This window comes from the organism of the source record quoted next, unplaced genomic scaffold (assembly GCF_019419815.1).
Source record: "Pyrus x bretschneideri cultivar Hongxiangsu unplaced genomic scaffold, Pyrus_bretschneideri_v1 Contig150, whole genome shotgun sequence".
Lineage (NCBI taxonomy): Eukaryota > Viridiplantae > Streptophyta > Magnoliopsida > Rosales > Rosaceae > Pyrus > Pyrus x bretschneideri.
This window is the reverse complement of record NW_025999447.1, coordinates 159235-174819: the sequence shown is the minus strand read 5'-3', so window position 1 is coordinate 174819 and position 15585 is coordinate 159235. Positions and strand designations below refer to the sequence as shown.

At 38.8% G+C, this 15585-nt stretch overlaps 1 protein-coding gene across 1 annotated transcript; it reads left to right on the top strand.

The window, feature by feature from the left end:
* The first annotated feature begins 12530 nt into the window (after nucleotides 1-12530).
* On the top strand, nucleotides 12531-13616 carry LOC103958239 (metalloendoproteinase 4-MMP-like). The gene has a single exon (XM_018650167.2). It carries the CDS (start codon nucleotides 12559-12561, stop codon nucleotides 13429-13431), a length of 873 nt encoding a protein of 290 aa, XP_018505683.2. The 5' UTR covers nucleotides 12531-12558; the 3' UTR covers nucleotides 13432-13616.
* Nucleotides 13617-15585: the final 1969 nt, after the last annotated feature.

Below are 15585 nucleotides of genomic sequence, written 5' to 3'. Positions count from 1 at the left end.
AGAGTCTTTTGATGGTTATAGGTACTACGTTATCTTTGTTGATGATTTCTCAAGAGCCACTTGGTTGTACCTCCTAAAATTCAAAAGTGAAGTTATGGATGCTTTCAAGGACTTTCATAATCTTGTCATGAACCATTTTTCGTCCCAAATTCACATACTAAGGTCTGATAATGGCACTGAATATACATCCAAAAATATGACTAACTATTTGAGCACCCATGGAATTATACGTCAAACAAGTTGTGTAGGTACTCCTCAGCAAAATGGAATTGCCGAAAGGAAGAATAGGGACCTACTTGAAAAAACCAGGGCGCTAATGTTGCAAATGAATGTGCCTAAGAGGTTTTGGTCTCAAGGAGTTCTTGCAGCCACCTACCTTATCAACAGACTTCCTAGTCGTGTTCTGGATACAAAATCACCATCTGAGGTTATGCAAAACAAAAAAATTAATCTTTCCCATCTGAGAATCTTTGGATGTACCTGTTATGTTCATATTCAATCTCATCACCGAGACAAGCTTGATCCCAAAGCTGTCAAGTGTGTTTTCATGGGATACTCCTCCACCCAAAAAGGGTACAAATGCTACAATCCGTGCTCCAGGAAGATGTTTGTCTCAAGAGATGTACGGTTTGATGAAAACCAACCATATTTCAACAAATCATCAGATCAAAATCGTCAGGGGGAGCACTTCCTAGATCTCTTCCCATTGCCAAATCCAGTCGAACCAAGTGACTGTGTCCATTCACTACCTCACAACCGGGACTCTCATGCAACCCTTAATGACAACCTGCTTATTGGAGACGACACTGAAGCCTAAGAAGCACAAGCAGTCCCCCATGACCATAACACAACATCTATACAAGAGAGTGGAGCTGAACCTATTGTGATCCCAGCTCAACCCCGCAGGAATCCGACTCGAGATCGACATCCACCATCAAGGCTGCAAGACTATGAAACTTACCATGCAAGGTACCCTATTCACAAGTTTGTAAATTACTCCAAAGTCTCTCATTCTCATGCAGCCTTCCTCAGTAAACTGTCCTATGAAAGTGAACCAAGGAACTTTCAAGAAGCCAATCGTCAAGTTGTGTGGAGGCTAGCCATGGAAGAAGAACTCAAAGCCTTGAATGAAAATAAAACCTGGAGTGTAGTTCAACTTCCCAAAGGCAAGAAGGTGGTAGGCAGTCGGTGGGTCTATAAAATCAAGTTTAATTCTGATGGCTCAATTGAACGACACAAGGCAAGATTGGTGGCTCACGATTTTACTCAAACTTTTGGAGTGGACTATAAGGAGACATTTGCTCCCGTGGCTAAGATGAGCACAATAAGGGTTTTGTTATCTATTGCAGTGAACCATGAATGGCCATTGTACCAAATGGATGTAAAAAATGCTTTTTTACATGGAGACCTCGAAGAGGAAGTCTACATGCAACTACCCCCAGGTCATCCACAAGCACAGAATTCAGGTATGGCTTGCAAGCTTCATAAGTCAATCTATGGCTTGAAACAATCTCCTCGTGCCTGGTATGCCAAACTGAGCTCGGTACTTGAAAATTTTGGGTTCAAGAGAAGTCATGCTGATTCCTCCCTGTTTGTTCGAATAGGATCAGTTGGCAAATTAGTTGTACTAATCTATGTTGATGATATCATCATCACAGGTGATAACATTGATGAGATTCACACTCTTAAACATTCTCTTCATCAACAATTTGCCATTAAAGACTTAGGATTTTTAAAATACTTCCTTGGGATTGAACTGGCCACTTCCCCCAAGGGACTTTTTTTGAGTCAAAGGAAATATGTGATTGACTTACTTCAAGAAGTGAAGATGATGGATTGCAAACCAACTCGTACTCCTCTTGATAGCAAATTGAAGTTGGACTTGACAGGAGAACCTCTCAGTGATATCAGTTACTACCAACGATTGGTGGGTAAGCTTATATATCTCACCATCACCAGATCGGATATAACTTACGCCGTCAGTCTTGTAAGCCAATTCATGCATGCACCCACTAAAGCTCATTTAAATGTTGTTAAAAGAATTCTCAGATACCTCAAAGGCTCCATTGGTCAGGGAATCGTCATGAAAAACAATGGTCATACTCAAATCATTGCCTACACCGATGCTGACTGGGCAGGGAATGCTATTGATAGAAAATCCACTACTGGCTACTGCACGTTGGTTGGAGGAAACCTCGTGACATGGAAGAGCAAAAAACAAAATGTAATTGCTCGCTCAAGTGCCGAAGTTGAGTATAGAGCCATGGCTTCCACTGCATGTGAACTCATTTGGCTCAAGGGCCTTCTCTCGGACTTGGGGTTCTCAATCAACACACCTATGTCTCTTTTCTGTGACAATCAAGCAGCTATGCATATTGCCTCCAATCCGGTGTTCCATGAACGCACCAAACACATTGAAGTTGACTGTCACTACGTTCGGGAACAAGTCCAGTCCAAGGTAATTCAAACCACATTCACTCGAAGCCAAGATCAACTTGCTGATATTTTCACGAAGCCTCTTGCTTCTCCTCAGTTTCAAAGTCTGCTCTCCAAGCTTGGATCAATTAACCTCCTTGATCCAGCTTGAGGGGGAGTATTGGAAGTATAAGCCGTCCTATAGCCGTCCTATAAGCCGTCCTATAAGCCGTCCTATAGCCGTCCTACCTACACACTTGGATCCCTTAATTTAGGGTGATTGGACATAAGTCTTCCCTTTTTTCATGTATATATATCCTTGTAATCTTGTAGAGAAATATAATGAGAAAAAGCATTCTCTTCCATATTTTCCACAGAGGGAGAAGAGAAGAGTGCTTTAAATAGAAATACCCCTCTCTAACTAACATCGAGGCCTTTTGTGATAAAACCCCACACCTGAGGATTGTGCAGGTGGTTAAGTGGGGACAGTATCGGTGTTGTTGGAGTGGGCCCTCGGCCCGTCGACCTGAAAATTTCTACATGGTATCAGAGCCAGGAGGCGGGCCTGTACTGCCACGTGATTGGGTGGGTCCCCGTTGGCCCCGCGTGATTGTCCACGTAGGCCAAAGATGCCACGTGTTTGGGTGGGTCCCCATTGGCCCCACGTGATTGGGTGAGTCCCGACATGGCTCCACGTGGTTGCCGATGTGTGGAAATTCACGTGTGACCCATAAGTGGGGTCTCACGTGCGGGGGAGTGTTGGAACCCCCAGTCCCACATCGGACAGAGGGAGAAGAGAAGAGTGCTTTAAATAGAAATACCCCTCTCTAACTAACATCGAGGCCTTTTGTGATAAAACCCCACACCTGAGGATTGTGCAGGTGGTTAAGTGGGGACAGTATCGGTGTTGTTGGAGTGGGCCCTTGGCCTGTCGACCTGAAAATTTCTACATGTGCACATATGAGTGCAACGGTATCTTTTTGCACCCTCAGGTGTTTCGTCTTTGACAAATTTCTCGTATTCCTTCTTTTTATTAGTTTTACTCTTCCTTGTATGTGGTTTTGTTTGTTCTATCAGCAACAATCAAAATTGTTAGGACACTATTTCTTAAACCATACCAATGTAACTCATGTTATTTCTGGAACTACGCTGAATAAAGTCACACCATTTATGAAATGAACCAAAATAAACCACAACGTTCCTGGAAGGTACAAAAATAAACTCTACTTGTGGAATTACATCAAACTAACCAAAAACAAAAGTAAATTTACAATATTTAAGAAAGGGAGCAAAATCAATCCACATTGTTTATAAAATATCCTACACTATTAATAAGGAAAGGAAACAAAACCAAACCAAAACAACCCACGTTGTTTATGAAAGGTAGAAAAATCAATATTAGTCCATGAACTACAACAAAACATCCCACACTTTTATGGTTATGAATTAAACATAACGCACACTATTTCTCGAACTAGAACAAAAAGCAATAGTGTTTATGGAATTACAGCCTAGTAACCTCTACTATTTTGTGAAATTGATAAAATAATCTCCAATATTTATGATATGTAAAATAATAAACACTGTTTATGAAATATCTCACACTATTTATGGATCTAGAACAATATAACCCACATTGTTTATGGAAGGAAGCAAACAAACCCAAAACAATCCACATTGTTTATGTAAGGGAGAAAAATCAACATTAGTCCATGAACTACAACAAAACATCCCACACTTTTTATGATTATGAATTAACATAATGCACATTATTTCTCGAACTAGAACCAAAAGGCAATAGTGTTTATGGAATTAAAGCACAATAACCTATACTGTTTTGTGAAAATGATAAAAAATAACCCCCAATATTTAAGAGATATAACAATTAAACACTGTTTATGGATCTAGAATAATTAACCCATACTATTTATGAAATATTCCATGGTAAACCAAACATTATTTCTGGAATTTAAGCACAATAACCCTCACTATTTTGTGAAATTGATAAAAAAATAACCCCCAATTGATGCGATACGAATGTGACACATAAATTAAACCCTATTTGTGACAATTGTAGTAATGATGTAAGTAGGGATCGTTCTAACCGGGGATTAACTAGGGGTGCTAAACACTTGACTCAAATAAATAAAACTAATCTTTAAACACTTAATTCACTTAACGAAAACTCAAAATAAGTCCACAAGACTCCAAATACTTAAAAACACAAAATAAGATAGATTAAGACTAAACAAAATATGGGGGGGGGGGATTGAGGTTTTGAAGAAATTAAACTAAAATGCACAGATTGTAATTAAGGGCAAAATGTAAATATGAATGTGATGAAAATATGGATGAATGCTAGCTAGAAGGTTCTTCTCCACACATGTTACACTTGCATACAAGATGATTTTCGGTTGATCTTTCGATGAATTATGAAACTCAACACCCCGGGTTAATTAGGTCCGCTTAAATTAACCGTCAAGTTTTCCTTAAGTTAATGAATTGGATGGGTTAGCGCAACGCAATTCACAACATTCTCCAAAAGTCCTTTACGTGAAAAGCACAATAAAGATACAATCAAAGATCATTAAGCATCATGAAAACTATAAGTGTTGACGAGGCATTCGTTACTATGATGAGCATGAAACTAGTGCCAAGAATTCATTTAACGCGATTGTTTATAAGCAACCTCCACTACTTGTGAATATAAGTTCATAACTATTAGGTGAAACTCACTTATATTTTAGCGTCATATTCATGCATGAAAATTAAGCGTGCACTCTCAATAAACATACATAAATAAGTTATCAATCAAACAGTTAAACAAATTGAATCCACAACTCATGAAATTCCAACCAAAGGTAATCAATTCATATTGCACGCATAAACATGGTTTCGAATCACCCCCTAGTAGTTCCTCATACGTACAAAACAAAGATAAGTAAATTTAATCATTGAAATCAAGGAAAAGAAAACACCTAAAAATTCCAACAACTCAAACTTGAATTGTATGAACGTTTAGGCCCTTCTCCTCCTCTTTGTTGCGGCACAAGGTCTTAGGATAGGTTTTGGGTTGGTGTTTGTATGTGGAATGGAGTGGGGAATGGTGGAAATGGAAGAGAAGGCACGGCAAAGGCTAGGATTTTCTGGAATGGATGGTTCTTTGCACGGCAAAGGATTCTAAGGGGAAGATGGTGTCTTTTTGTGTATGAATGCATGGGTTTTTATAGGGGGAATGGGGGAATATGTGGCTGATTGTTTAAGAGTGCATGTGGCTCTTATGATTGAGAGTGCATGTGGCTGAAATAATGATGGAAAAACAGCTAGGAAAAGAATGATTAAAGAGGGAATGCATGTGGAAGTGTGGCTGCAATGAAGGAGAAAAGCTGGAAAATGGAAAGGGATGCACGGCAAGGTGTGGATGTGCTGGAAATGAATGTGAAAGCCATGTGAAAGACAGCTAGGGTGAATGATGATGAATGCATGTGGATTAAAGAGGGAATATGGAAGAGAATGTGGTGCAATGATGAAGTGGGAAGCTGGAAATGCAAAGGGGGACACGGCAAAGGCTTGTGGATGCTGGAATTTCTGAAATTAGGCAAGAACTTTGGAATATAAAAGGGTATGTGAGTTATGGCTGAGCTTGATATGAAAAAGGAAGGTGTTTAAGTGGTTTAAAACAGGAAACAAAGACCTTCCTTGCACGGCAAGGAAGGGAAACACCAAGGGACACACGGCAAGGGTTTTAATGTTGCAAGGGACATTGTTTTGTGACCTAGAATAGGTAGGAGTCCTTGATATTGCTCAAACATAAGATCTTTAGGTCTTCAATTTCGTCCATTCCTTTTGCTCCAAGCATATGCTATCCATTCCAAGCCCAATTTTGCTCCAAAATGCTCCAAAATGCACCTTTTTGCTTCCTTAGCCATATGAACCTAGAAACACACGAAAATGGCATAAAGGACTAAAATAACTAAAGAAACACAACGTAAATGCATGAGAACAAGCCAATTAAGTCGCATAAATATGCTCCTATCACCAATATTTATGAGATGTAACAAAATAAACACTATTTCTTGATGTAGAACAATATAATCGACACTAACCGTAGCTTTGAAGAAAAAATAACACACAATATTGCTTGAACTATCCCAAAGTTATACATGAAATTGAAAAAGTAGGAAACATATGGAATTTCAGTTTCGAAAAAAATTGAGTAGTCATCAAAATGCAGTAAAAAGGAAATTAATCATTTTGTAGTATTTTCTAAGTAAGAATTGATAGGTTTATGGAATCACGAACATGCAAACATACATATTACTGATTTTCGAAGTGAGAATTTAACAAAGATTTCAGTTTAGTACCTCTTGTTCGTTAGGAACTTGTTGTTCGTTGGGAATTTGTTGTTCTTCTGCCATTGATGTGTAGATTTTTGTTTGAAAATTGGATTTTGAAGTTGAAATTAGATTTTGCGGAATGAATTGTTGTTTGTGGAGTTTGAATTTGGTTCTATTTGCTAGTTTGTAGGAGTGGTTGGTGAAATTAATGGCGGTGGAGCTGGTGGATTAAAAGTGGTAACCGTTGTTTTGGTAACGAGTCTGGGTTAAAGTTCTATTACGGGCATTTTTGGAATAGTAATTGTTATGCGGGTTGGGCTTTTTATTGAGCCCATGTTTTTTGTTTTTTTAAGGATTTGATATGTCCTTATGGTTAAAAGTAAAGCTTTTTTTAAGTAATAGTTTAGGGTGGTTTTTGGTTAAATGAAAATTAGCCCAAGCCATTCTTTGTTAAAGCTCCCTACAATTATCCTAAGAAAATTAAAGTTAGCCCAAGCCATTTTTGGTTAAATGAAAGTTAGCCCAAGCCATTTTTCATGAAGGTTTTTTCTAAGCAGGGTGCCTAGGTGGTTTAGGCACCCTTTCTTAATTTTCAAATGCCTAGGCATTAATCGGGGTGGTGGCCAACCGCCTGGACGGTGCTAGTATGGGTTTTTTGGAACAGTGGGAAAAGGCATTTCCGTAGAACCACATAAACTGAATAGTACCAGTAGTTGGAATTGATAATATTGCAGATAGTTGTTGTACCAAGGCATTTTTTTGTTAGAAAAGTAGGTAGTGTCAAGCTTCCTTGACAAGTGATAGGAGCATATTTATGCTACTTAGCTATGTTGTTTCTTTGCATTTAGTGAGCTAATTGAAGGAAGATTTGTGAAAAACAAGTTCATTTGAGCAACATCAACAACATGCAATTAACAATTAAAAGGCGGAATCATGTTTATATGCACTCAAAAACAAAACTTAACCCATGAACTTCAAAGCCTAGTAGATAGGTGAACCAAGACTCAACTCAAAAAAAAGTGAGTTGAGAAATCAATACCTTTGTAGATTCCTCTTTGCATAAGCAAAGGCTAATCACCCAAAGAGAGGGCCTTCATTCCTTGCATCTTAGATCCATGGATTTGGATGGATGAAAAGGTTTCTCCAAGTTCCCAAAATTGAGAACCTCTAAGTCTCCACACCAAGGCATATTGTAGAAGAAATGAGTGACCTTGAGGAAGTAAGATTGCTAGATGTTTTCCTCAAGGGTGGCCGGCCTCTTTTAGAGCAAAGGGAGGTTTGTGTTCTCATCTTTACTCCTTAGAAAACCCTTAGGATGAAATGGCTATAAAGATGTCTTTATACCACCTCACAATGGAGTGGCAAACTTGCAATTAAGCCAAGTTCACTACCCTCCTCTAAATGGCCGGCCATATGGGATTTATTGGGCTATTTGGGCCTTTGTGAATCATTATTCATTAAGTTGTCATACAACTTAAGTCAATGGACTTGACGTTCGAAGCCCATTGGGCCTTAAGGTCCAAAACTATCCCGAGGTCTTTTAACGAACTTATTCGTTTGATTAATAATCATATTAATTAATCCTTGCCATAAACAATTAAACCATTTAATTATTCTTACTCATCTCCGTTGAATCTTCAATCTCTACCTTACACGGTGTACGATCCATTAGGTTCCTTTTAGCGAGGCAGTGGGCGATTCAAACTCTTTCAAATCGATTGTGAATTGAAACTTACTTTCAATTCTCCCGTTAGTGATAATACACTTTTAGGGCTTCCACAAACCATGGTTGACGCCTAGCAGCATGTCATGGTTACCCAAACTAATCAGAAGAGGTGGAGAACCTATTCAGTTTTAGGATTACAAATGCAATACGGTCTTTCTCTAATACAATACTCTTGACCACATTGTTTGGTTTGATAGTTTATTCATGTCTACTATCCAATGTGAGTCTTGTGCTTATATGATTACCTTGAATGTGATTTGGAACACATTCCTAAATCTCATTCATACTTTGACCAAAGATTCTTAATCATATCATAGAGTATTCTCCCTCAAACAGTTTGAAGGTTAGAGATCCCTTGTTGCGCATTCACTTGCCTCCATGGCTAAGTGGCTTAACCCCAACGATGCCGTGGACACCCTCCTGATGGAGTGACTTTGACATAATCAAAGATTAAGGGCCTAACCACAAGACAACTGTGATGCCTCAGGTCAAAAGACTAATTTGCATTATCCCAACCATGAGTTCTCATGTGACATGAATATGAGAACTCTTCGTTGATCGTGTTCAGTGAACTCATTCTCTATTGAGCACCTACGTACTTGTCTTGATGTCACACACACCAATGACTCGAGACTAGTCACTCTCCCTGAGAGAAGACATAGCACGTACTGATCTTAACGGACTGTCAATGCCCAATTGACAATCCTATGATCAGGAACGTTTAGGATGTGTCAACGAAAGAATGGTCTCATGAATCTAACTTCTTTAGATCGCATTCTTCCAATCACATATTCCTTGGACTTATCGTTTAAGCATATAACATTTATATGAGATGGCTCAAACAATAATCTTTGCCCTTTACATTTAAACTACATTAGTTTGAAATGTCCGTAAAGTATCATCATATGATTGGTTTTAGGGCACATTTCTAACTCTAATTACTACTTATTATAACGTTTTAAGCTATTTTCGTGTGTTTGTAGGTCCTAATGGTAAAGTTGGCAAGAAAGTGCATTTTGGATCCATTTGGAGCAGTTTTGGGCATGGAATGAATAGCTTGCATATGGAGCAAGGTGGATGGATGAAATTGAAGTCAATAGAGGCTAGGAATATGCTACAAATTTGGAGAAACAAGTTCAAAGACAAAGAAGATAAGGAAAGAGCAAGAAATAAGGAACATCATCCAACCTTATCCTATCCAATCTTATCTTATCCTATCCTAATCTTTTGCTACCTTAATTCCAGCTGCAAAGAGGACTTAATTTCACATTAGAACACCTAGATATATGGTTCTAGAAGACCCTATTTGTTCCTAAATAGGTGCCACACCCTTTATTCCCTTCTAGAAGTCCAATTTCTGCCACAAAATACCTAGTTTCTAGAAGTCCTAATTTCTGGTGAATTTCCCTATCCCTTTCCCTCTTGGTTTCTGCCAAACCCTAGTCCTTTTCCCATTGGATTGTGCAATCCTTTTCCTTCAGAAATTGTGCAAGACCTAGCCTATAAATACAAGCCTTTCCCACAGGTTTTAATCATCCATTCACTCATTCATTCATTCATACATTCAACCATCAAACACCATAATTCACACCACATCACCTTCGTGCCGCAAGCAAGGAAGGAAGGAGAAGAGGACTTGTGCAATCTGCCATCCAAGGCAGTGCCGTGCATGCCATTGGAGTGTGGAGCGTTTCTTGGTTCTTTCTATCCTTAGGTTTAGTTTGATGTTTATTTTAATTTGGTTTTCAATTATGATGAACATGCGGAACTAATTTGTTTTTAGTTAGAGTTGAATTCGAAGCCATGATTATATGTTTTATATGAATTGATTACATCCAGTTATTGTTTCTTGAGTCTTGAATGTGATTTGCTTATCTAAGTAATTAAAACTTGTTTTTGTATGTTGGTTAAGGGTCAACACTTAATTTGCATGCATGAATTTGATGCTAGAGTATAAGGGAGTTTCACGTAATAGTTATTCACTTATATTCACAAGTAGTGGAGGTTGCTAGTCATAATCGTGTTAAGTGAATCCTTGGCATGAGTCTCATGCGTTTCATAGTGATGAATGCCTTGTCAATGCTTATGATTTTCAAAGAACTTAATGACTTTTGATATGTATCTTTATTATGCGTTTCATATAGAGAACTTGAGAAAGATAATTTGGTTGTAATGCGTATTCATTCAATTCAATGAAATAAGGAAAATATGATGGTTGGTTGTGCGATGCAATTAACTTGGGGTTGGGGTGTTGTCATTCGGAATAATAACTGGAAATTGGTTTATATGCATATATCATGTGTGGAGAAGGACCCTCTAACTAGCCTTTCACCCTTATCAATTCACCAAATTCATTTTTACAAAGTATTTTATGCAAAGTTTATGTTTTAAGTTTTAAATTCGTCAAAAAAAACCCCCCTTTCATTTAGTCTTGTTATTTGAGTCAAAATCTGTTTTCTTTTAGTCTTTTGAATCAAGTTAAGTTTTATTTTCGTCAAAATCACTTGTTAGGTCTAGAATTGAGTCTTTTTTATTGTTTGTTGCTATTTTGAATTTTTTAAGTTAGTTTTGAGTCTATAGAGTCTAGTTTTAGTGTTTTTGAGTCTTATTTGTGTTGATTAGCATCCCTAGTTAATCCCCGGTCTAGAACAATCCCTACTTGCATATATACTACAATTGTCAACAATAAGGTTTAATTTGTGTGTCAAGTTAATTTTCACATCAACAAGTAATATATGAACTAACAGTTAAAATTTATTTTAGTAGCAAGGATGCAACTCTATGTTTTGCAGTTTCCTAACATGGTAGTTGTTCGTGACTTTCCAAGAGTCCAACATTGAGTCCTTTTTAAGTCCAAATCTAAGAAAGCAGCACACTAGCTGCTTGCTTTCTCAAGTTTGACCGATTGAGTCATCCACACGTCTAAAATTATCATAGCATCCTAACGACCATGAGTGCAACGCTTCGGGCATTTTAGTTTTTTTCTTACCATACATACCAAACTAGAGATCAACAACCAACATTGGACCTGGAACCTAATGATTTCCCAAACCACCACCAGATTAACTAGTAGTATGGAACATGGTTTTAGTAGGAATTCAATAGGTATACTAAATGCCGCTTTGTCCTCTATATCAAATCAAATCAACGTTAGATTAGCAAGGTTATGAAATCAATAGGATTTTTTTTTTGGAATCAACAGCTACAGAATCTGGGGCTTTTGGAGGGATGGCAGAGATCCCGGGATGGAAGCTAAATCCGTTAGGAGTTAACCAACTAAATTTGGACTTACTCAACTTGGTTAGAACATGTACACTTTTTCTACATTCTTTAAGCAAAAGAGATTGCAATAATTAATGAGTAATGTGTCAACAAGTGGATTCCATTTTTGTGAGAAATGTGATGAGTATATATATGACAGATCTTTTAATCAAAATTAACATGAAAAGAAAGCTTAATTAATTAAGAGTACATTTTTAGGATATAGATAATCATATACATTCAGTGTTGGTATCAAGTGTTAGCACAACGTTACCTGAGCGTCATATGCAGGATCATCCTCACCAACGGTTACAGGATCGATTTAGGATAAATCTATTAGTTGGTTTCACTGTTTTATTATTGTTTTATTTTATTTTAGAAACAAACGATATTATCTAGACAAAAGGGGTGGGAGAGTGGTCTAAGCCTCACAATGGGCTAGTAATAATGTAGTTCAAATTTGCTTATGGCAAGAATCGAACCTAAGACCTTCACGTACAAGTGAAGAGGAATACCACTAAACCGTAGTACTTGGCTACTGTGTTATTATTGTTAGATACGTTAGTATAGTCCCATGATTAATTGTTACAATTTTATTGACTCATACTTCAAATCATGATCAAAAGCATCTGAAACGTCAGATCTTCATTTAGTAATGAAAAGGACCTGCTACCATAAAACAACACACAGATTCCTCCCAACGCTCCGTTATAATTTCAGTATGGTTAGAACCAAATTGTCCCTAACATTTTATTTGTCCTTTATAATAAAGCGACCTTCCAAACCCTCCAATCCCTTTAACTGCTAGCTTTTCCTGCCATGTCTCTGTTATTCAGTTATTGTCTCTACCTCTCCCTCTTCTTCTTGCTGCTAAACTCAACGCCATCCTTTTCCACAAGAACAGTGCCAACGATAGCCTCCGACACATTGAAGAAAATCGAGGCCTTCCTCTATGCTCGGAGCGACAGCTACGCTGCCGCCAGAAAATCAGAGCATATACACCATAGTTTCACATTGCATGGTATACAACATTACGTGTATTTTCCTGGAAAACCTAGGTGGGTGCGTATGACGCCGATGACACTTACCTACGCATTCTCTAATGACAACCTGATTGACTACTTGAGCTTATCCGATATACAGCATGTGTTTAAACGTGCTTTCTCCAGATGGGCATCCGTGATTCAGGTGAGGTTCATGGAGACTAACGACTACGGCTTTGCCGACATAAAAATAGGGTTTTATAGCGGTGATCATGGGGATGGAGAGCCTTTTGATGGGGTTCTAGGGATTTTGGCCCACTCATTTTCGCCTATGAGCGGGAGGCTCCACCTTGATGCAGCGGAGAGGTGGGCAGTGGACTTTCGGAAGGAGAAGTCCATGGTGGCCGTGGATTTGGAGTCTGTGGCGGTGCATGAGATTGGGCATTTACTAGGGTTGGGGCATAGTTTGGTGAAAGAGGCTGTTATGTATCCGAGTTTGAAGCCTCGGGACAGGAAGGTGGATTTGCATCTTGATGACATTGAAGGTGTTCAAGCTTTGTACGGATCAAACCCAAATTATACGGTTAGCGATTTATCGGAGTCGTACATTTCGACAAATGTGGCCGTTGATTTCAAAAGCTATAGACCATCAACATGGGGAAATATCATCTTGGTTTTGATTATGATATTTCTATGCATGTATTGTTAATTAATTAGCATTAGAACTTTGTCTTTCTTTATGTTTTTTGTTTTATTTGGAAGATCAGGGTAGTGATCCGCCTCAAAGTTGTAACGCTTCATCATGTGAGCTAGTTAGGAAAGCACAATCACTAAAGGTTATACGTACAAAAACAATTAAAGCCATAAAGCTTTAGAGAGACTGTCACTTTTTCCCTTTTTCTTTGTCTGCGGGTAAATTGTATACTGGCTGGCTGTCCTCCAACTAATTTAGTTTTGACAGTGACTGTCCACTAATTGCAATATTTTTTCTTCTTCGTGTTTCTCGCGTGCAGTAATGTTTTTGTTAATAAAAACTTTCATTTAAGCAGTGTTCTAAAAATCGATCTAGTCGTTAGGCGGTGAAGGCCTACTACGATTTAGCGCAAATCATTTTGAAAAATCAATCTGGAGCTAGGTGGGCTGCCTAGGTGGTGCATAGGTGGGCTAGGTGGCTAGGCGGTTTGGTTATTTATTTATTTATATTGTGGAAACTAGATTTTAATATTTAAATAAGATGAAGTTTAGAAAAATGTCTTATACAAGATTAAAAATTGATGTTAGTCCCTAGACTCTATTTAATGTCATTATATGTATTTAATGTGTAAGATCCCACATCGCCCAGAGGAGTGAGCCTTATATGTATATTTCCATCTTTACCTAGCACGAGGCCTTTTGGGAGCTCACTGGCTTCGGATTCCATAGGAACTTCAAAGTTAAGCGAGTAGCGCACGAGAGCACGCCCATGATGGGTGACCCACTGGGAAGTTCTCGTGTGAGTTCCCAGAAACAAAACCGTGAGGGTGTGGCCAAGGCCCAAAGTGGACAATATCGTGCTACTGTGGTGGAGTGGGCTCGGGATGTGGTGGACCCTAGGCCGGGATGTGGCAATTTGGTATCAGAGCCTAACCCTGGCCGTGGTGTGCCAACGAGGATGTCGGGCCCCTAAGGGGGATGGATTGTAAGATCCCACATCGCCCAAGGGAGTGAGCCTTATATGTATATTCCCATCTTTACGTAGCACGAGGCCTTATGGGAGCTCACTGGCTTCATATTCCATGAGAACTTCGACGTTAAGCGAGTAGCGCACGAGAGCACTCCCATGATGGGTAACCCATTGAAAAGTTCTCATGTGAGTTCCCAGAAACAAAAACGTGAGGGCGTGGTCGGGGCCCAAAGCAGACAATATCGTGCTACTATGGTGGAGCGGGCCCGGGATGTGGTGGACCCCAGGCCGGGATGTGACATTCACCACATAAGAAACCATAGTACAGAGATCTCCAATTTCTGAATTCTTTTTTTCCACTTCTACTAAAGCTAATAGAAGTTGATGAGCAAAATGATAGGAGCATATTTAGGCGACTTAGTTAGCTTGTTTTCTTACATTTATGTTGTTAGTTCATAGTTATTTTAGTATTTTAAGTTATTTTCGTGTGTTTATAGGTTCATATGGCTAAGGTAGCAAGAAGGTGCATTTTGGAGCCTTTTGGAGCAAAATTGGACTTGGAATGGATAGCATATGCTTGGAACAAAAGGAATGGACGAACTTGAAGACCTAAAGATGTTAGGATTCCTAATCAAAGAAGGATTCCTAGTCAAAGAAGGATTCCTACTTGAATTAGGAAAGTCAAGCCAAGGTTTTCTATTTTGGTTTGACCTTTCCTAATCCTAAATGTCTCTAAGTTCCAGCAACATTGAAGGTTTCCTATGCATTTTAGGACACAAACCAAAGGTTCCTTGCACTATCCTAGTCCTTGCCACATATCTCCTTACCCTTTTCTTCCAAAATCTACCATATATCTTCTTTCCCCTTTTCTCAAAGTTGTGCCGCACCCCACATTCCCTTATTTCCCCTTTCCTTGCAATAAAACACCTTTCCCTTTCTCCCTAGGTGTTGCCGCACCTTTTCCTTCCCTTTTCCTCTTAGGATTATGATTTGTTACCCTTTTCTTGGAGGAGTTGGAGTCTTAAAACCTTCCCAAATTAATTACTTAATGTCTTAACCTTTCTCCCTCTATATATACACACTATGCCGCACAAAATAAGTCTCTCTCATTCTCTCCATTCATTCAGCCATCATCCACCCTCTACCACCATCTAACCTATCCATCCATCATCATAATTCATACCCAAACAACCTTGTGCC